Source organism: Cottoperca gobio, chromosome 24 (genome assembly GCF_900634415.1).
Source record: "Cottoperca gobio chromosome 24, fCotGob3.1, whole genome shotgun sequence".
NCBI lineage: Eukaryota > Metazoa > Chordata > Actinopteri > Perciformes > Bovichtidae > Cottoperca > Cottoperca gobio.
Window position 1 is genome coordinate 5,746,431 of NC_041378.1, and position 23,183 is coordinate 5,769,613.

Genomic DNA, 23,183 nt, shown 5'->3' on the forward strand with positions numbered 1-23,183 from the left:
GCAAGAACAATAAGAAAGTTATCTTTTGAATGAGACCAAAATCATGCAGCTGGTGCAAAAGGTTGAAGAGCAGCTTTCAATTTACTTTGGGTATGTCTTTGTAGGTATTTTCGGTAAATTCGCCCCCACTTTAAGAGGTTAATCTGAGGTTTACAAAATACTGTGATGAAAGGAAACGTTTATGGGGCATTTATGATTTCCTTTACATCTGGATCACAGATTATGCCTGTAAAGAAAATCAGAACTGTCGTCTTTGGTCGTATGTTCACACTTTGGGTGAGAATATGTAACAGCATATCATTGGGGTTGTCTGATGAATCTGCGATGTACAATTGTTGCTCATCTGCATAATAGTGGTAATTGAACATCTGACACAAGATGTTGTTGAGAATATGGAGAATGCACTGTGGAAAGAAAATAGAAATGGGCCAAAAATGCTTCCCTGAGGAACTCCAGCATCAATAATAAGTGTATGTTGTTGTGTTACAAATCAGAACATTTATTGTCCTGCAAGACATGAACAAAACAAATCAAGTACCAGTCTCAGGTCATTGATTAATGTATAGATATCAAACTTGTCATTACTTTATTTATATGGTTATATTACTTGCAATCAAGTTCCTACAACTCTAAAGAGTGTTTCTCCTCCGTGGTTATATGTGTGTGAAGTCGTATGAATCAGAGCGACAGGTGATGTAAAGATAAAGATGAGCTGTAGAGGAACGCTGTATGTGAGGCACCGCAGGGCGACGGATGAAAAGTAACGAAGGACATTGAGATCTCCGCCGATCGTTTCTCTTTGGAAGACCGGAGGAGTTTATGGTTTGCAGCTATAAAGGTGCGAATGTGACGGATATATAATAAATATAATAACAGGGGTGAGTAAACTTAGAGTCACCTTGTCATAACTTTGGTTATATAATCGAGGCCTCGCTGGAAAGTCAGCCATGATGAAAGCGGTGGTGACACAGTCAGCAGAGATTTGCTGCAACATTGTACAAACAGGTCCTGGCCACATAGTAGTCGGTGTTTCACTTCATTTAAGGAGATCGATTTCCCCGGCCAAAACAAATTAAGTTATTAAATTAATTTATTGTTTATGTTTTAGAAATTAGAAAGCAATTCCCTGTGTTTTACAAATTGAGTTAAAATAGGAAGCAGACATTTGTTTGGCAGAAAAAAATAAAACACAAAAATAGTGAAAAATATTAACATTAGTAAAATGATGACTCAATTGACGTAAACAGGTCTGGACTCATCATTGGACGAGGACAGCAGGGAATACTTCTAGAGCACAGAGAGATTGAATTTGGAGATAAAGTCAACACTGAGAATGTCATCCGAGCTGCCAGAAGAATAGCACAAGAACTCATGCCTTTGGAGAGTAATAATGCTTTGTATTATCCCTAAATGATAAGAATATCATATCTGTAAAACACATAAAGTTTAGAACCATATAAATGACATCCAGCTATAAAGAATTAAGCTATAAGAAAACTAAGCTATAAGAAAACTCCTCCTCTTATGGCCTGCTGGGCCCGCAGGCGGGAGGAGTTTTATTGTGCCATGTGTTGTGTACATTCCATCATGCTCCTTTGTTTCACCTCTTGAGGTGTTACTGCTGAGCTTTGGGGGAAGTGTGTGTGTGTGTGTGTGTGTGTGTGTGTGTGTGTGTGTGTGTGTAGTGTTATTACCCCCATGTTTCCCTGTCTGTACTGCTGAGGGAGTGAGTTGTAGAAAAGTAAAGAAGTGATGGAATTATTTTTGTCTATTTTGTAGATAACTTATTTCTTTATTTTCACATAATAGACACACCTCAGACGCTGATGAGAATTGGGAGCCGGATACCGCCAATGCCAGCAAGCGGTATAGAGTGGAGCAGCAGGAGAGCAGTACCTCAGGAGAGGACCCCCCCCCTCCAACTCTCCAGAGAGGTAGAGGAAGCGGTGTTGGCAGCAGCAGTCAACCGGGGGCGTCAGCTGGGGAGAGCTGGAATGTTGTAGACACCCTGGACATCACGCCACCACAGCCCATCTTCAAACCCATGAATGCACCCAGACCCAAGCTCATCCGCACAGCTTCATACACCCCCCCTGGCTGGCTCTGATCATCTACATGGGTCTGGTGAAGAGCTGTGACTTCACAGATTACTGGCGAGGGGGGAACCTGTACAGCTTGTCGTTCCCAAAACGGGTTATGACTGGGGGGAGGTTCCTGATGATCACCCGGGCCCTTCATCTGAGCAGCACAGTGGCGGATGATGCCAATCGGCAGAGGAAAGGCACAGCAGCCTACGACCGCCTCTGCAAAATCAGGCCACTCTATGATCAGATGAGGGACGCCTGCAGGAGAAACTTCCACCCTGACCAGGAAATTTCCATCGACAAGAGGATGGTTGCCTCCAAAGCCCGTAATGGCTTGAAGCAATACATGAAGAATAAACCTGTGAAGTGGTGGTACAAGCTCTTTGTTTTGGCCGACTCAAAGAGCGGTTACACATGGGACTTTTTCGTGTATGAGGGGAGGTCCCACGGAAACTCCGGCATGGGACTCAGTTATGAGTCTGTGATGGAGCTAGTGGACACGCAGTTGCTGGGCACTGGCTACAAGCTGTATGTTGATGATTTCTACAGTAGTCCTACCCTTTTCCGGGACCTTCTCCAGAAGAAGATCTGGGCTTGTGGAACCATCCGCACTAACAGAATTGGCTTCCCAAAGACAAAAGAGAACAGTCTGAATTCCAAATCTCCCCGTGGCAGCCTACGCTGGTTGAGGAAGGACTCCCTCCTTTTCATCCAGTGGAAAGACACGAGGGATGTCTTTATGTGTTCAGCACTCCACACCGCCTATTCAGGGGACACAGTGCGCAGGAGGGTGAAAGGTGCAAATGGGCAGTGGATGGTGAAGGACGTCTCTGTGCCACCATGTGTGAAGGATTACAACCGGTACGTACTTCATGTTATGTTTTATATCCTTTTGAAATGTAGTAATTTGTTGACTTGGTATATTTATGTTTTGGTATATTTCTCAATGTTATGTTTTTATCTTCTTCCAGGTGCATGGGTGGAGTGGACCCGTCAGATGCCCTGATGGGCTATTACAAGGTCATCCACAAGACCCAGAAGTGGTACCAGACTTTTTTCTTCCACTTTATGGACATTGCCATTGTAAACGCCTTCCTCCTACACAAAGCCATCGCCACTGGAAAAGGGGAGAAGCCGATGACCCAGAAGGCTTTCAGGGAGACCCTCGCCGAGCAGCTGGCACAGGTGGGCTCTGCTTCCACAGTCAGACCCGTACCGCCGCCTCCTCCACCTGGAACACATCACAGGCCAGTGCACATCACTGGGAACAGCACGACCAGACAGCTGAAGTGCAGGCTGTGTTGTGCAAAAACACCAGTGAAGTGCACCGCCTGTGATGTAGCTTTGTGCTTTGTGGTGGGGCGGGACTGCTACAATGCCTGGCATGTTGAAAACATCCTATGAGGAGGGACAATGTTCACTCGGGGACTTAAAAATAGTTTTTGTAAATTGTTCACATTTGCTGTGTTGTTGTTTTTATGCTTTTCACTTTTTTTTTATTTATGCAAATGTTATTTTTCATAGTTCAATAAAGCACAAACTATATGTTTCTACTTCACTTACTCTGTCATTACTACTTACAGTGAATCTATAAGTATATGGTAGAATATCCCTGAGTGTCACCTTTCAGTAGAGCCCAAGATGATGCCTGTACGTTGAAGCGTTCAAAAGTTATGGCATTTTTATCCAAGATATGTGACCGTGGTTACCAAAGGTCCTTTTGGGGTCTCCAAATAGTACAGTTTGGAGACGGCTGGTGTTGTTCTTAGAAAAACCTCTCTAAAATATTATTTCTTTGTGTCTTTTATCTGAAATTTGGTGGTGAACTTGATGACACTTGGTGCTATGTTTCTATTGTCTTTTTCAGCTCTGGATTAGCAGCTATACCAGTGTTGCTCAAACCTTTTCAGTCCAAGGACCACTTAACCTATAAAGAAACACTCGCGGACCACCTAACTCCCTAAATATCCAAAAACAATAGGCCTGCTTACCACTCCAACAATATATTACAAGTCTAAGCAGCCTAATAATTAGCGTTATGTGACCTTCTCTATATCGCTCCTTCACAATTTAAATCAACAATACAAATTCGGATTCTACAAGCATTTCGTTCATATGCAACTTAACTCCAGATAAGAACATCTGTCTCTCCTGCAAACCACCATGTTGTGTAAACAAAAGAGGGACTGACCTGAACTACCTCCTGACTTTTGAATTTAGTGTAAATACCGCAGAGGATTCACTCCTGAGAAGCACACGGCAGTCTTACAATCTTACGTGTGTGAGTTTGTACATCTTTTTTTATGTACAACTCTGCTACTTCTTGCAAGAATATTGATTAAAACTCTTTTTTGATTTGACAAAAAAGCTGTTTTGTGTGTTCACTTCCCATTTCTTCACACAGAGCTTTAAAAAGACGTGTGTTCAGCACTTTGGTTTTTATTGTGTTCACAATTTTCACAGACTCGTCCAGTACTGATTTGAGGCATGGTGGCATTTCTTTCACAGCCAGCTGTTCTCTGTGAATGCAACAGTGTGTTGCTGTGGTGCATGGTGCAACTGCCAGTCCCTTTTGTTTTCCAGTCATTGCAGTTGCACCATCTGTCCAAATACCAACACATCGTGTCCAGTCGATATTATTCTGCACGATGAAATCGATGACTGCGTTAAAAATGGCTTCGCCCATGGTGCGGAGCTTGGTCCTGGGGGGGTGGAGCAAAGTATTTTTAGAGGAGCGGAGGTTGCGTGTGGAGGTTTGTTGGGGGAGGAGTTCCTTGAGGTACGGAGGAGCATTTCCATGTATGCACTGATGGGTGAGTAGGGAGATTTTTTATTCGATCCTGAATGCGACAGGAAGCCAGTGGAGGGAGTGGAGAATGGGTGTGATGTGGTTATGTTTTCGCACCCTCATCAGTATCCTAGCGGCGCTGTTCTGGATATATTGGAGCTTTTAAAGGCTCCCGCTTGGAATCCCAATGAGGAGAGCGTTGCAATAGTCCAACCTTGAGGAGACAAAGGCGTGGACAAGTTGTTCAGAATCTGACAGGGAGAGTGTGGGGCGGAGTTTTGCAATGTTCCTGAGGCGGTAGAAGGAGGTCTTGCACAGATGTTTGATGTGGGTGTCAAAGGTCAGATGAGGGTCAAATCTTACACCTAGGTTGGTGACTGATGGTGATAGGGGGATGTTTTGACCAGAAAAGGTGATGTGGGTTATGGGGGAAGACTGGACCTGGTGTGGTGTGCCAACTAAAATAGCCTCTGTTTTTGAGCTATTTAACTGAAGGAAATTGTCTTTCATCCAAGCCTTTATCTCCTCAAGGCAGGTGTTCAATGATGATGATGATGATGATGATGAAGATGTCGACAGTGGGGCTGCATGTGGCATTGGGTCGGTTTTTATATATAGCTGTGTGTCATCAGCGTAGCAATGGAATGGTATTCTATGCTGGCTGATGACACGGCCAAGGGGAAGAGTGTAGAGGGGGAACAGAGTGGGGCCAAGAACCGACTTTTGAGGGACACCACAGGTTACTGGGTGTATCTGCGAACTTGCACCTCCCAAGGATACATATTCTATTCTTCCAGAGAGGTAGGACTGGAACCAACTCAGGGCGGAGTCAGAGAGTCTGATGGTGTAGTGGAGGTGCTGAAGGAGGATCTGATGGTCGACCATGTCAAACAGTCAGATCCAGCAGGATGAGGAGAGATGGGATCAGCTGATCTTTCACATTTTCAGCCATGGCTGTTATTCGCCGCTGGACAGTGTCATTGGAGAGGGGGACCCTGTTAATTTCGTCGCTTGTTTTCTCCCCAAACAATACATTAGTCATGATCTTGGCAGCTGTCCATCCATCCATCCATCGTCCACCGCTTATCCCAGGCCAGTGAGGAGATATAATCTCTCCACCGAGTCCTGAGTCTTCCCCGGGGTCTCCTCCCAGCTGGACGTGCCTGGAACACCTCCCTAGGGAGGCGCCCAGGTGGCATCCTTACTAGATGCCGAACCACCTCAACTGGCTCCTTTCAACGTAAAGGAGCAGCGGCTCTACTCCGAGTCTCTCACGGATGGCTGAGATTCTCACCCTATCTCTAAGGGAGACGCCAGCCACCCGTCTGAGAAAACCCATTTTGGCCGCTTGTACCCGTGATCTCGTTTTTTCTTGGCAGCTGGTTTGACTAAATTCTCACCTATCGAATGAGGTTTACCTGTTTTTGCTATGAGAAGGGATACCCTAAATGATGCCTCTGTAGCCTTCGCTTTTTCCCCCGGTGAAAAAAACTGTGATGGCGCCTTCGTCATTTGTTTCTTGAGTTCATACCTTTTTCTCTCAAAAACACTTAAAGGTTTCCCAATGTAATCCTTGTGTTTGCTCTCAAAATGTCGCTTGCGCTCGGCTTCATAGCCTTGTTCGCCAGCGACTCGTAGCACAAAACACAGTGTGGATTGGGATCCTCTTCATCTCCAGTCCAAAAAAATCCAAATCTTATATAGTCGCTGTGATATTTTCTTTTCACTTTAGCGCTGGACTTTCCACGTTCAAGCCGAGTTTCACAGCTTTCAGGCGGGTGGTGGTTACACGGCGAACCGCTCTCCTGGGACTCAGTAACGCACACAAAATGACTTGTTGACGAACCTACGTGGCTACGCAGCTGCGTAGGTTCGTTTTACGATCTAAGATCTAGACATAGCTACATAACTATAAAAAAAATCAGAACTGTCGTCTTTGGTCGTATGTTCACACTTTGGGTGAGAATATGTAACAGCATATAATTGGGGTTGTCTGATGAATCTGCGATGTACAATTGTTGCTCATCTGCATAATAGTGGTAATTGAACATCTGACACAAGATGTTGTTGAGAATATGGAGAATGCACTGTGGAAAGAAAATAGAAATGGGCCAAAAATGCTTCCCTGAGGAACTCCAGCATCAATAATAAGTGTATGTTGTTGTGTTACAAATCAGAACATTTGTTGTCCTGCAAGACATGACCAAAACAAATCAAGTACCAGTCTCAGGTCATTGATTAATGTATGGATATCAAACTTGTCATTACTTTATTTATATGGTTATATTACTTGCAATCAAAGACAAAGAAAAATTCCTACAACTCTAAAGAGTGTTTCTCCTCCGTGGTTATATGTGTGTGAAGTCGTATGAATCAGAGCGACAGGTGATGTAAAGATAAAGATGAGCTGTAGAGGAACGCTGTATGTGAGGCACCGCAGGGCGACGGATGAAAAGTAACGAAGGACATTGAGATCTCCGCCGATCGTTTCTCTTTGGAAGACCGGAGGAGTTTATGGTTTGCAGCTATAAAGGTGCGAATGTGACAGATATATAATAAATATAATAACAGGGGTGAGTAAACTTAGAGTCACCTTGTCATAACTTTGGTTATATAATCGAGGCCTCGCTGGAAAGTCAGCCATGATGAAAGCGGTGGTGACACAGTCAGCAGAGATTTGCTGCAACATTGTACAAACAGGTCCGGCCACATAGTAGTCGGTGTTTCCCCGCCCAAAACAAATTAAGCTTAATTTATTGTTTATGTTTTATAAATTAGAAAGCAATTTCCTGTGTTTTACATATTGAGTTAAAATAGGAAGTGAAAAAAATAGTGAAAAATATTAACATTAGTAAAATGATGACTCCATTGACGTAAACAGGTCCAAAACATTTTTCTCTCAGATTTGTTCAGTCTGAAAAAAAAGCATTTTTTTTTATAAAGCAGTTCTGCAGCATATTTCGTCTGGAGCATAGAAATAAGATAACATTTCTTTCCTTAGTTTATTGTTTTATCCTGTTCTGAATTCCACAGAGCTCCAATTTTCAACTGAATATCGGATCTGTAATTGTTGTTCATCTCTATTTGCCCAATATTGATTCCCTGATTGTACAAAAGGCTACAATTGCTCAGTTAACCTGCAATCTGTACTGAATACTGAACCACTGGCCCGCATACAGTATCTGCTGCATTAGGTGTCAGCGGCAGTACAGCAAATCTGTCTAACTTTGCCTCAATTCAATTTTTTCCATCTATGATGTTCAGGACTGTGCACATATGTGACAGCTGGACACCTCAACATATGGAACACCTTTTTCTACAAAACTCCACTCTCTATTCATATCCCTGTACATATTATTCTAATAATATCCAGGTTCATGATCATCTGTTTGCAGATGTGTCTTGATTTCTGACCATCTCAGCCACTATGTTCAGAAACCTGGAGAAGATGTGTACATGCCACAACATCCTGGTTTCTATTGGAGTACTTAAGGATTCTCAAAACTAGCATAAGAGGTTTACATCACTCAAAAAGTCAAACCCAGGATACCAGAGTGCATGTAAACTCATTGACACCATTATATCCAGTATGTGTAGAATTGTTATTTATCGCATCAAATTATTTACGGCATAAGTTTGCATTATGTGAACACTAATAATATCAAATAATTGTACATATATATATTTTTACCCATAATAAGATCAGAATAAATAAACCAGTTGACACTCAAATAAATAAACCATTGTGTTAAATTAAATCATGTTTTATTATGATTGAAGAAAAAAGAAAACATAACATAAATGTAAATCCACACACAACTGCAGATGCTGAACAAGTTTAATAAAAATGTTCCAGTAGAAAAAGTAAAGATGAAAATGTGACTGAAATGAATGTGACATGACATTTTAAAGTAAAAAAAACAATGATTATACAAGAAAAGGACTAAAACAAGAACAAGAATGAACACTGCATAAAGACCCCAGTTAACTGAATCAAGTGTGTTTAGGTGGGACTGGAGCAAAGACCCCCTAAGTGCATGAGGTGCGAACTCTGAGGCCATTTATTAGTGAGGTGCACTGCTATTGTTCTCAATCATTAATCACGCAGAGTATCGAGTAACACATCTCAGACTGATTAACAAGAAATAATTAATTTGGGACGTGTAATTTACATAACAAAACATGAATGTGATTCGATTAAATAAAAAATGTAATAGTGCACTGAATGCCCTAAAGCAGGTACAACAGTCTTCTAAGGTGCAGCAGTGAATAAGATATGACTCTCTACCATCAGAATATAGTTGTGCTATATGAAAACATATGATGAGCAACAAGTACATACAATAGTTTGACGTACAGGAAGAAACTATGAAAAAGAAGTTCATAGCGGTGAGGTCTGAAAGGGTCGGCAGGGAGGCCTTTAGTGGTTTGAGACACTGCCAACAGTCCCGTCTTTCAGCGAGACATTTAAAGACAAACCTGCTCGATCATTCTCTATCATCATTTACATGCTGTCAATATGAGCTTTTCTTATGAAAGGAAAAAAACATGAAACAGACCAGAAAGTTTGGCTTGAACCTGAACTTCAGTTACAGTCACACAGGAGAAGACACTGAGAATATTTTGGAAATCTTTCACTGAAAAAATAAGCTTTTCCTCCATAACACCTACTAGTGAAGTGTTCAAATATATATATATATATATATATATATATATATATATATACCTTTTCATTTCACTGCAGTGAGTATAATACTTACAACCAAAGATTATTTCTGGAAAAAGTGGATTTAAAATATTTCTTCATAGCATTATGTACAATCCCTCTTAAAAACATGTCTCACAGTGTACTTTGTCCCTTTTCATATTAGAACATGAAATTCTGTCTCTTGAACAAAGAAAATACTGAATTCAATATTATGATATTTAATATTAGAATATCAGACGTGCAGAAAGAGCCGCACTGGATTTCTTCTCCCTGTCTTCAAACAGCAACAGTTTCAGAGTTTTGTAGTACGAATGCTTCTTAAACAACCATTAGCAATATTTCTCAGTGACACCAGTAATGATGTTAGTGCTAAATGGTTTGTGCATAGCTAATGGAAGTTAAATACACATTGTCAAGAGGATCTTCAGTGCCAGAAAGAAGCAAGCGTTCAGTGCCAGAAAGAAGCTTCTCTCTAGGAGTTGTGTTCCCCTGATGTCCTCAGCTATTCTTAGAAGGGCCCTCCTGTGGGACTTGACCTTTAAGCATAAAGTCCTCCGGGTTAGATGGAGCTTCTGCGTTTATTGAGTCTTCTGTAGGTGTTGATGCTGTGCAGACCAGTGGAAACTGAGCTGATGCCTGAGTGGCGTTGCGGGCTGCACACGCAGCCGTTAGAGTGCAGGGGGTTGGAAAAGGCCTCGCCCTGCTCCATGTAGGTGTCCGAGGTGGAGAGGTCGCGCGGGATGATCATAGGAATGGAGTATTGCAGCTTCTCTCTACTTTTGTACCAAAGGCAGGAGCACATGGATTGGAAGTGGAGCACTTCAGCGTAAACGTTACGTAGACCCCGGCCCCGCCGCCCCTCCGCCACTACCTCCTACCCCGCTTCCTCCGCCGCACCCGGAGGGCGTGGAGGAGTCGGAGACCTGGTCTATGGAACAGTGGATGTGTCCGCCCACCTGACCGTTATGAGCGAGGAGAGCCCTCTGCTCAGCATCCCTCTTCTCGTCCTCTGCGTTCATGGTCATGAACCGCAGCACCGCTAAGTTGAGGAAGGCTCCGATCACAGCCAGGCCCGTCAGGATGTAGATGAAGCTGAAGGCCACGTACTCCGGCTTGGTCTGCAGAGCCTGCCCATTCTGCAGCGCTACATAGTCCCCAAAGCCAATGGTGGTGAGCGTGATGAAGCAGTAGTAGAAAGCATGAAAGAAGCTCCATTCCTCAAAGTGCGAGAAGGCCATCGCCCCCACGCCCAGCGTGCTCATACAGGATATGAAGCCGATGGTCACCATGTTGACCATGGAGACCTCAGTGCGCCTCATGCCAAGGCGCTTCTTCAGACGGTGGAGCAGGTACCTGACGAAGGTGTTGATCCGCTCGCCCACGCTCTGGAACATGACCAAAGTGAGAGGGATGCCCAGGAGGGCGTAAAGCATGCAGAACACCTTCCCTCCATTTGTGCTGGGGGCTGCATGGCCATATCCTGAGGGGAAGAAGGAGAAAGGAGCAGGGTTAGTGGGGCAGAACTAATTACATCTACAGTGCAGAGGACAGGAGTCGGAGAAAAGAAGGCTGGAGGCTGGGAAAAGATAGTCAAACCCCGTGTAGACACACATAAAGGATTTGTATTCTTTGAGCAGCACTTCTTATAAATTCAAAGACTCTTCATTTCACGGCAGCAGAATGAAATTGAAGATGAGAATGGGCAGCAGTGGGACTGGCCAAGCATTGTTGTCGTGTATGGGAGAGAGAGCCTGAATAATTCATTGACAAATGGTCTCCGTGGAGTGACCTTGGCTAATAAACACATTCGCACATAATTTGTCCTCAACATTTTTAAAGATTAAATAAACAGGACGGTGGCAGGATAGGTTGTGAATATAGGTCTTTATTTTGTTTATAACATCACTCTTTGTCCTACAGCAGAAAACTCAGAGGCAACTAAGCAGCTCCATGCACAGAACATGTCATGTCAAACTTTGAATGAGAGCTTTTTACTAGTTTATTTGCCATAAAACAGAGAATGGCTGATACATCATTTACTACATAGACACAGTTTGAAAAGATATACCATCAACAATATTTTTGTGAGATACAGAAAAGGAGGAAGGGGAATATATAGTTATTGGTTGGCTAGTTTGTGTGAGAGTTGGTTCATGTGATCGATGGATGAGTATAGAATAGAGGTTTTAAATGTTCAAAATAAAACATATTGTATTGTCAATGGCTAAAATGGCTGAATGGAGAATACTAGCAATTGCTCACCTTCAGCCAATTTTATATACGGCCTGACCTCTATGCACTCACACTGTGGAGCTCATGAATTTTAGGATGGATTTGAGCTTCCTTCCGGCACATTTCAGGTTAAGCACCAACCTTTTGTCTCATAACGTCATAGTCTCACTCCTATTGTCGCAAAGGATACGGCGCCCTTGCATGCAACATCATTAGCGGCTGAGATATATCTCCCACATGTGGACCTGTTGCACACAGGAGCAGAGATGATGTCCTTGATAACAATGGGGATCAGCAAATGGAAAAGGTTGACCAATAGTTTGAATGTAATTACTCCGGGGGTTGATATAATTCTTTGGGCTCTGGTTTTATTGTCACACTGATCCGTGCGGTTGAGCCATCTGTCTGTCTGGTGCCAAATCTGTTTAAAGCTTTCCCAGTTGGGCCGCCAGAATGAGAGCCATTACGACTGATGCATCTCCGTGTGGAAGGAAAAACCTGACCTGCTCACTAAGCAAAGAGACATTTGGCTTCTTAGCGGCATTGCATTTTTAAAATTTCATCCAATCAAAGACATTTACTATTATTATTATTATTATTATTATTATTATTATTATTATTATTATTATTATTATTATTATTATTATTATCATTATCATTATCATTATAATAATAATAATAATTATTATCATTATCATTATTATTATTATCATTATTATTATTATTATTATTTATAGTATTATCATTATATATATTATTATCATTATCATTATTATTATTCATTATTATTATTATTATTATCATTATTATTATAATTATAATTATCATTATTATTATAATTATTATTATTATTATTATTAGTATTATTATTATCATTATTATTATTATTATCATTATCATTATTATTATCATTATTATTATTATTATTATAATTATTATTATAATTATCATATAATTATCATTATCAATTATCATTTTATTATTATATTATTATTATTAGTATTATTATTACCATTATTATTATCATTATCATTATCATTATCATTATCATTATCATTATTATTATTATTATTATTATTATTATTATTATATTATTATTATTATATTTTCTGATGATGGAGAAGTGACTTCTGATTATAGGCAATTTATTACAGTCCTTGGTTGTTCAACCATTTGTTCCATGACCTAGGCTTTCTTTGTCAATTGTTGAATGAAGTTAAAATAGCTTCTTTTTCCACTGATATTCAGACATGCATGAGTCTATATGGTCCGTCTGCTCCTCCACATTTCAACTCAGGTCTGTGAATATTATTCTGTTCTATTCATCCGTCATGAATATATATTAAAAATCATAACTCTCTTAAGAAAATTTGCATTATTACTTCCATTTGAGAAGTTTCAACACCAGCCTCAAGCTCTGGCTCAGAAAGAAATATAATCTTAAATTGCATTTACTTCAACCTTCAACGAGTATTGACTATTGACTGCACTCCTGGATATATCTCTCCAACAGAATTACTGTTTGCTATGAAAACTAATTTCCAGGGTTTTTATTTGTGTTCTGACATGTGCAGCTCACTTGTACTTTATTTATTTTATGCCTATTATTTAAACTTTAAAATGTTAAGAGGAAGATTGTGTTATTTCCTATTTAAAAGGTTACTCTCGTCTCAAGTGTATTCTCTGTCTACGCCTGTAAGTAAATCCACGTATTGACCATTCATTACAGAAAGAGCAGGACAGTGTGTTCAGGTAAGCACCGGGGCCCGAGCTGTGGGCCTGTCAGGAGCTGTCAGCAGCTTATCGAGACACGGGGACGACCGGAGTGACAGCGGTGCTCGTCAACAGCAGACGCAGGAGCTGGAGGCGACAAGGCCAGCAGTCCCGTCGTCGTGTGAGAGACTGGAGAGACCCGCATGACAAGCTCATCCTCCCCTCTCCTCACCCGCTCCCCCCACAACAGTGACAAAGTTATCATGAGACAGGACATCTCCACGGCTTGTCCTGGCACGCAGAGGAAAGCAACCAGGGCTACTCGCTCTGTTAACATGTATAACAGTCATTGCATTGGCAGAGGAAAAAAGGGCAGCCTCACCGCTCTGAAAGGTGAAACAAACAATGGACCAAAGAGGTTTGATTGACATCTGAAGAACCCCAGAGTTGTGCACCGGCTGAAGCATAAATACTGAACACGTTTGGCTGCAACTATTTGCACATATTTCATGGGTAGACTGAGAAAGCACAAAGGAGACATCTGGGAAATTACAGGCTATCAGATTTTTCCGAAGGAAACTGTAAATCCCCTCTAAATTTAGCTCTGATTCTCAATTTGTGCAAGGATTGTTGCAACATATGAAAGGAAAATCAAAGACTTTGCTGCAACCCGGGGCCGATTGTCTCATAACCTAATTTCTGTAATTATCATGTGAAAGAAAATATGAAAATTGCATAACATGGAAAGGCTATAAACGCTTTTAAAAGACTTATTACGCAAAACTAACAAGCAGGGGAGGCTTTGGTTTACAAATGTCAGCAGAGCACAGGTGCACCATACTCTAAACCCTCATTCCCTCCTCCCTGCTGCCTCTCATTACTGGATCGTAATTTACAGCCAATCATTTAAGTTAAAGCCTCGAGCAACAAGTTCATTTAAATGCTCCAAAACAAATAATTTCATAGAGAGGAGAATATTCCCTTATGATATCCTTGCCATTCAAAAACTTTTTTTTTTACCCTCTAATTCATCTCACTCAGATTTCCTAATTAAATGTCATCTTCCAACACTTCTCATCTGGAGCAATGCAACTAATGTCATCGATGCTGGCTGTTGTTTCACCTTTTGGTCCTGTGATTGCGAGTTTCCCTCCAAAGATGACAGCTAAGCAGAGCACAGTTCTGTCCTGGTGGTATCTGCCTCTAAAACACAACACCACCCGCTGCATCCGAAGTCTTCATTAGGCTAATTAATTAGGCAGGGATAAAAACAGGCTTTGAAAATACATCAAAGAATGGTATAATGTGCCTGTTAGGGCTCCAGTTCTCTGTCACTCAATAACGTTCTCATTGATTACCAGGCGCAATCTGTTCTCGCCAACGAGATGAGGAGCACAACCTATTCATCGAGCTCATCACATCAGCTAATGGGGCAGGATACTCAAAGAGGCGACACATTTATCAGGGGCTAATTCATCAAAATAATAAAATAATAACAAAGCTGTTGACTAAAAAAAGAAATGTCCACAACATGCAAACAAAAGACCACAGAGGTGACTTTTTTAGACGCACAAAATATCAAATGAAATACATAATAATGGATTTACAAATCCTGTTTTTGAAACATGGCATGTTATACACACATAATACATCTAACAAAAGACAGAGTCTCTGGAGACAGAAATGCTAGTGGCAGCGTCGCTCTCTGTGGTTCAGTGGTGACTGATAATGTCCTCAGACATCTCTGCACCCTGGAGACCTGCCAGTGCCACACGGTATATTACACTCGTGTGTGTGTGTGTGTGTGTGTGTGTGTGTGTGTGTGTGTGTGTGTGTATGTGTGTGTGGTGCAGGGTTTCACTCCAGACTGAGAGGCAAAGGTGAAAACAGTAGCCGATTGGATACGGTTGCCGTTGCGTAAATGTGTAATGAAAGATGGCTTCTCATGTGGTTAATTACTTTCGGAAAAAATTCACAATGAGTTTAAGGTTTAGTCTTTTTTAAAAGGGATCTAACTAATTGATGATTTTTATCTAGAATATTTTCATTTGTATTGAATGGTGCAGCCATTGTAAACCATCGAGTCCCGGGTTTGAATATGTTTCGCTTAGTGAACATCATAAAGCTTCAGTGAAGAGCTGGAACAAGCTGGGAACAGTGTGTGGAATAACAGCATTTTCAGGGCAAGATAAGGGGAAACTTTAAAGTTAAATTGTATGTAAATATGCTATATACAGTATGTATAAAACAAAAAGTCGCCTTGCTTATATGTTGGATTTTAACACTGTTAGACCCCAAAAGTCGCAAGAAACAAAAGCGAATATTAACCCCTAACATACTGAAATAATCTAAAACATGGTGATGAAATTATTTTCTGAGCTTTTGGTTATTGTAAAGCATCTGCTGCTGCTTGCAAAGCTTATTGCTGTGAGTGCACGTAGATAACTGAAGTTTAGAGCTTCTCTCATCTGGATGATGGCAGTAATATACTGTGAGGACGTAAATCAAACTAAGTGTGTAAGGGTGGACACAAATGACGACCTTGAGAGAGAAATACTGATGTTCAATACATTTTAAAACCAAAACACAACAGGAATATAAAATACACACATTTAGGGGGAATTGTAACGGTGTTGAATGAAAACTTAAATTTTAAATACAAGCACAACCCTTCAAAAGTCCCCACGTCAGCAGTTAGTTGAAAACTCCTTTTGAAGCTGAGTTACTGGACTAGTTGTGATCATTTACAGTCTACTAAGAGGACGAGACTGTCAGTGTGTATCACTGTAGTGGTCAGTAAACAAATTCCTTCTGCAACGCTGACGTGTGCTCGGAGGTGTTACACAGAATCACAATATTCACCCCTACATGGCCGGCCTAGTTCTTCACCGTACAGGTGGCCCGAGCAGCCGTCCCGGCGTGACATCCCTCTTATCTGCATTTACGCCATCCCTAAAATGGCGAGCAGATTGGAGAACGTTCTGTACAACCGTGCAAATAAACATTGATCATGTCATGCACAGGCTGTCTGGAGAAGCAGCCTACTCTGCTTCCCAGCATGCCTTCTCCACAGCTGCATCTGGCCAGAGATATCACTACCCCAACCAACATGTAGGTGTAACTCTTGTAAGCATCGAGCATTTCCACAGATAACACCCAAAGATGACGCATCAAAAGTCGACATAGATCCTTCCATCCAACACATGGACCCGCAGACCCCTATCAATACTCCGTCACAGGCACCTCAAACTCCAGACGACCCCTGTGATTGTTTATTCAGGCACTCAAACACAAGCTCTGGTCCTCCCACCTCCCTCCATTACCCCGTCCGCCTTTTGACCCACAAACCTTTGCTGACAGCTGCTGTGTAATGTCCCTGTGTGTGTGAAAGCCAAGAATTCTAAGAATATGTTTTATTGTGGGGGAAAGATATCATTATTTAAAGTCAATGAGTGCAATCATGAATCTAGAAAAAAAACAAGCATAATTGCCTCATTTATTTTCAACGAGTTATGGATCAGAGAGAAAGCTTTTTCAGTGTCGCACTAAAACAACATCCTGCTACTTCTGCTCGTACCACTGACGGACATCAATCATTATTCGTGAGGCCACAATGTTTTTTTTGTTGCGAAAACGTAAACATAGTAATGTGCATTTGAACACATGACGAATCCTGTCGTTTTTCTGGCCAGGACATTCTCTGACCAAATGATTCGTCTAATGAGTACCGAGCATCTGATGGACGATCACTGTCGACGACAGCGTCAGTCATTTCATCATCAATCATGTTATTCAGGTTATTTTGGCTTTTTGCCTTTAATTGATAGAACAGCTGAGAGAGAAAGAGGATGACATGCAGCTGCGAGTCGGATTCGAAACACTGCTGCTTCAGCAAAGGACCTTTGCACATGGCTCCACCAGGCGAGCTACAGCCTTTTATATTGTCTGTTGTAGCTGCTGTGTTTGGCACATTTTGTAGTTTAAAGTGCTTTAAAGGGTGCAGGTTTAGTGTCATCAAAAAGAGAGCAAACGTTTGCACAATGTGGCTCAGTTAAAGTTGATATAGCATTGATATGATGGTTTTGAAACACTAGCCACATTCAGCAGGTAGAGCAGGTTGTCAGCTAAGTGCAGCATTGAGGGTTTAATCTCTGTCTCTTCCTGTATACGACGTGACAGTGTCTTAAATGATCTGTAGTGGCTTTAAACGACATGAGACATCAGTCTTTTTGTATATTGTCTTTTCACCTTGGATCAGAATATTGGTAATGTTATTATGTAGTAGTTGTAATGATGTCAGCTGTGTCAACTTCACTCTGTTGTTGCTCTCAGCGGACTGTAAAATAGTAAGAATAATCTCTCTAATCAAACTTTCATCATAAGTCCCGACAGTGAACGAGAGAGAGAGAGAGAGAGAGAGAGAGAGAGAGAGAGAGAGAGAGAGAGAGAGAGAGAGAGAGAAAAGGTGGGGAATATGGGATGTATTCATCACAAGCAATCATGATGTAACGCCAGAGGAGACGGCACATTGGCAAAGCGTCCGCCTGGGTTCACTTTAACTCGGTTACCCCTGTGTGGGCTCTAAATCGAGCCTGGGAGCATGTGCGCTCATCCAGCTCACAGCTGAGTCCCGTACAATACTCTGACTCTGCTCCCTGAATGTACCTGTGTCGAAGTAAAACCTTTTCATCTTCTCTCGCAATGCACCCTAAACATTCACACGTCATCTGCAGAAGTGCTTCTAGCAAAAGCGCCAATCTGTGTCCGTGTGTGTGTCCGACCATCCTCGTCTTGTGTTTGGCTTTCACTGTGAAAAAAAAAAATCCCTATCGGGGTCTATTTCCAAAAGTATTCCTAAGGTTCCTTTTTAGGGGATATGAGAGGAAACCTTGGCAGGCCGCAGTTTTCCATGAGGTCAGTAAGCAAGGCATTCCAAGCAGAGTGTGAGATCTCTGGGAGGGTTAGCTAATTAAATAAATCACGTGATTTACGTACCTGATACACAGTCTATATGGACTTGTTTTAAAACTCACAACACAGCTGGACGAACATGGGGTTCACATACACAGATACTGTACACAACGAAGGAGCGGGGGCAGGAGGAGGAGGAGGAGGAGGAGGAGGAGGACAGGATGAAATACTAAAGGAAATAAAGTGAGGTGGAAGAACGAGGAATAAAGCTGAAGGGAAACAGATATTGAATACATAACTCATGATCTCCACTGTAGTACATTTTATAAAAAGATCCATTAAGGCGTATTTAAAACTTCATTTAGATGGAAGGAAGTCTTTAATTTGTACTCATTGCTAATGTAGGAACTTTCCAGGCTTTTAGGAGGTCAACTCAAATAACAGACGTATCGGTTTCAAGTGCTCCATTTGGGCTATCTGCTCTAAAAGTGTGTCTGTGTGGGAAGGGAGAAAGAGTGAAGAGAAAGTGAGAACATGTTGTGTAATATGATGCTGGAATTTGAAATACTTTCTTTAGGGAAAAGACACTAAAGCCTTGTGGTAAACGGCTGCCAGGAGTGCCAAACATACTTTGCTCTTACTGCCAAGAATGATAACAAATCAAGTCATACTCAGAATAATGACATAACTGCTGAGCCAATGTGCCCTAGTATCTCTATAATGAGCCTGGACCAGGGATTCCCAACCAGAGATACTTGTACCCCCTTTCTCTGGGTGCGGTAGTAATACCAATGCAAACTTCACCAAACTGAACTAAATATTACTTTCTGGTCTACTAAAATTTAACAAAATTGTCTTTTTACGTTTAGAGAAAAACGTATATTCTCCCTGATTACGTTAGTTTGCGATGTATCACAAATAGGAAGGACGTCAGGGTAGCTGGTCGGACACACACAGGACTCTCACTCAGGCAGTTTAGTTGTGTGTTGTGTTTGTATATTGAAAGTTCAATTATTGTAACAATATCCACTTTCGATATTAGATGGTGTTAAATATCGTTTAGTTTAAAAGCAATTCAAAGAATAAATTAGGAACACGAGAGAAGGAGTTCATCTCACGGGGCCGTAGAGGTAGGTTAGACAAAAACAATTGGGAAGCACTTGCCCAGACTACAGTTTCTATAATTAGTCACAGATGTCACTGCAGGTGTTGATGACGAGGATCAATATAAAAAGACTCACTTACATCTAGGCTAGGAACTGGGCCAAGTGTGAATCAGAAGACGATTACTAAAATTCACACACTATTAACGGCCTTTGATCCATCTGCACTCCAAACAAGGGTTTTGTTTCGCACGTGACGGTGGAGAGACAGCTGATACTGTAGAGCAGCAACAACATGTTATGCATTCCAGAATATGAGACATCGCATGTGAAACTAGTCCAGCATTGTGTCATTAAAGGTTCAATGTGTAAGATCTGCCAGAAGTTAAACTTAAACCATTAAAACAATGAACTTATGTCAAAGACATCTCTGCTTGTGCGACGTCTACTGAACTATCTCCAGGCTGTAATACCACGTGTTCCTCTAGAGGCGATAGTGAGTCACTGTAGCTCCAGTCTGCCCTCAGACCAGCGGGAGAAGAAGTACGGCTGCCTGACTCGCTCATGAATATTACAGCCATGTTCCGTGTCTCTTTTATAGTTTGGATTACATTCAAAGTGGCAGAAAGGGGAAAACAACCCGCACCACCTCGCTTTGACCTCACAGCTGCCAGGAGGCTGTTTCGCTGAGTGTATAGCTGTCCCGGGAAACGGTTTAGATTCAGTTAGCTCGAGTTCAGCCACAGCACGGGGGCACTGCAAACTCCCTGCCATTACACAGATTCACCAGCCCGCTGTGACTGCCGGCGCTGGGGCTTGTTCTGGCTGAGCTCGAGTCTCTTCCGCCGCTGACTGGGCTCCGTCTGACGGAGGCGGCTGCCGAGTGCTGGCTCACCCGACCTCTCTCCTCCCCCGGCGGGCTGCTCTCCTGGCTGCGCCGCCACCGGGAAGACGAGACGAATATGCGGGTCGTTTTCTAGTTTCTGCCACTTTGGATTTAGTCCAATAAACAAACTAACGTAACGTTACACAAACTACAGCCCCCGGTTAACATCAGTGCTCAGTAATCACAGATGTGAAGATTATAAACCAGCTGTGTGTTTTGGCTCTCAGAGTTTCAGCAGCTTGGTCGAATTTTGGTATTCTTGCCCACTGAATGACTATACAGGATGTAATGGGAATTTGTTATCTTGCATTATACTGTCCTATTCTTCATATGCTCATCTTATGTTTGTCCTAGCGATTGGGACCAGAGTACACTCTGGTCATGTCCCCTTGACATTCTTGTATCTCTAGATGTGCCAGCTTGTATCTCTTGTATCAGCTGGATGTGCACATGAAAATGCAATAAGGAATAAATTAGAATACAATAAATATGGCAAACTACTACAACTACAATATAAACATTAGAGATTGTATGGACACAGTTCAGAGGTGAAATACTGCGTCCTACTTCTTTGGAGCAGGTGGCTCGGAGTCACACATTGAACTTTTAAAAAACTAAACATGTGACATACGTGACAAGCCTGCCATAAATTCACATGTTTTTTTTCACGCTTGCTTTGTGATTTCTGGTTATTCGGATTGCAGCGGGGTTATGTTTTATTCAGTTGAATGCTCTTTTATAAAAAATAGCTGCAGCTTGTCTTGCTATCTCTATTTCTCTCTCATCCACATTTATTTACCTTCCAGTTTGGTCTTCCCACCCTCCTCTCACTGTATATTTCTGTGCCCCATCAGTCTCTAACTCAAAGCGATGTATTTGCTCTTTCTTTCAATCACCTGCCTCTGTCACCTGATTCTTCTGATATATGCGTACAGGCTCTGGCCCCAGTTCAGCTCGTTCAGCTGCTCCAAGGGAACAGATGCTGTCCTAAGCTGACTGCGCTGGCGAAAGAGGAGGAACCGCATAACACACACAGATCAGTTTACACAGCAAAGGGAAGACAATATGGAAAAACCCTGGATTAAATGAGAGGAACACACATAGGAACAATGATAAACATCAGTGCCTGGTTACACAAATCATTTTAATTAAAAAAAAATGTAACCAGAAATGACATCCTGTACATATTACAGGGTTCTGTATGCTCTTGACATCCTTGTTGTTTTAACTTCTGACAAATCAGTGAAGACCTTCACCAATGTTTTTAATAAATGAACGTCAGTTAGTAAAGTAACAAGAAACCGTAGTGCGAAAAACAGAGTGTACATGACACGGTTTCTCCACCAAAGAGAATTTACTTTAATCTTTAATAACCAAATTTAAGGGATCCTTATCAAAACAGTTTTTGTTTATCTGATGTGTTTAAGAAAGAATTTCTTAGAGCTGATATTCTGATTTTCTTTGTTTTTTTTATATATATTATGTCAGTTTTGGTCTCTAAAATGGGTTATTGATCAGGTTAATTTAAGGACAAATTACCTACAAGAAATAGTGCGAGTGCTGGAGACACTTAGCTCAGCAAAAAGACTCGAAACTGGGGGAAAGAGCTGAAAGGCTACAACTTCTTAAAAGCTCCAAAATGTAAAAAGATTGTAACCATGAAACTTTTTACATTAACATTAACGCTTTAACACTTTTACTTTAGCTCATGTTTTAACTTCGTAATGAAGAATGATATTAAACTCTCGCTGAAGATGAACACACACGCATGCGTGCACAAACCGATATGAGGAAAAGTGTGTGTGTTACACATCAATACTTTCACAAAGAGTGTGTGTGGTCCTTCGACAACAGCTTTCTACTAGAGACATAAGTGCCTATCAACGTCATGGCTGAGCCGTCTGACTGGGCTCGTTGCCACATTGTAAAGCTATCGTATGCCTCGTCATGTGATGCATGAGGCTAATGCTATCACCTGGCTTAACCACCAAATGCAATTAAATCAAGTAATGGATTGTATTAAGGTGTTATATGAACCCCTGCCTGCTGCTCCTGATCCTCCTGTCCTGAACAAAAGATTGTGTGTTGTTTATCTTCTGATCATGTTTATTGTATATGCTGTAAAAATAACATAATAGCAAACATGAAAGCTTTTTGACTTAATGCTGTTTCATAAGAGAGCGTCAACCGTCTTTCACAGCATGGACAATTCAATAGCAACAAAGTGTTTTTTTCATGTGCATCACATCTATTAGATTTTCTGCTGTTTTGCTCCATTTCCTCTCACTTGCATGCACTTTTTAAGTAAAGTGCTATGATGGTAAAAGATAAATACACAGTCAGTTGCTCACAGAGACTTTGTGTGTCTGTAAAGTCAAAGTTTTAATCGCCAAAACAATCAGAGTGAGTGTTCATCCCTGATGAAGCATCCCTGTGTGTTCCCACACAACTAAACTTCTCAATGACCTTTTGAAGGAAACGTAATTTCTCTGGGATTACGGTTGCAGTTTTAAACACGTGGTTGATGTTATATATTGAAACCTGGTTCACTTCTCACCGGGGTAGATCACCCTGCACACCTCACCTGCTTCTACTGACCAATCACGGCTCGGTGGGCGGATCGTAAGATAATACGAGGAAGTTATAGACTATATAAAGTCATAATCCAGGATAAAAACAACAGTTTAAAATGCCAAATCCAGGAAGAAAAACTGGCAAATAAATCTCTGAATGCGTAAATTAACAGGTTTTTAATATC

At 41.5% G+C, this 23,183-nt stretch overlaps 2 protein-coding genes across 2 annotated transcripts in view; one reads left to right on the top strand and one right to left on the bottom strand.

Annotated features, from left to right (window-relative positions):
- Positions 1-2,115: 2,115 nt before the first annotated feature.
- LOC115003897 (piggyBac transposable element-derived protein 4-like) lies at positions 2,116-3,488 on the top strand. The gene is made up of 2 exons (XM_029425837.1): positions 2,116-2,945; positions 3,056-3,488. Exons 1-2 carry the CDS (start codon positions 2,116-2,118, stop codon positions 3,486-3,488), a joined length of 1,263 nt encoding a protein of 420 aa, XP_029281697.1.
- A 6,117-nt stretch (positions 3,489-9,605) lies between these two features.
- Positions 9,606-23,183, bottom strand: part of kcnk3a (potassium channel, subfamily K, member 3a) — a 29,708-nt gene continuing 16,130 nt past the window's right edge. The window contains 2 exon segments of the mRNA XM_029425380.1: positions 9,606-10,424; positions 10,426-11,060. Coding sequence (XP_029281240.1) covers positions 10,140-10,424; positions 10,426-11,060 — 920 coding nt within the window. The 3' untranslated portion in view covers positions 9,606-10,139.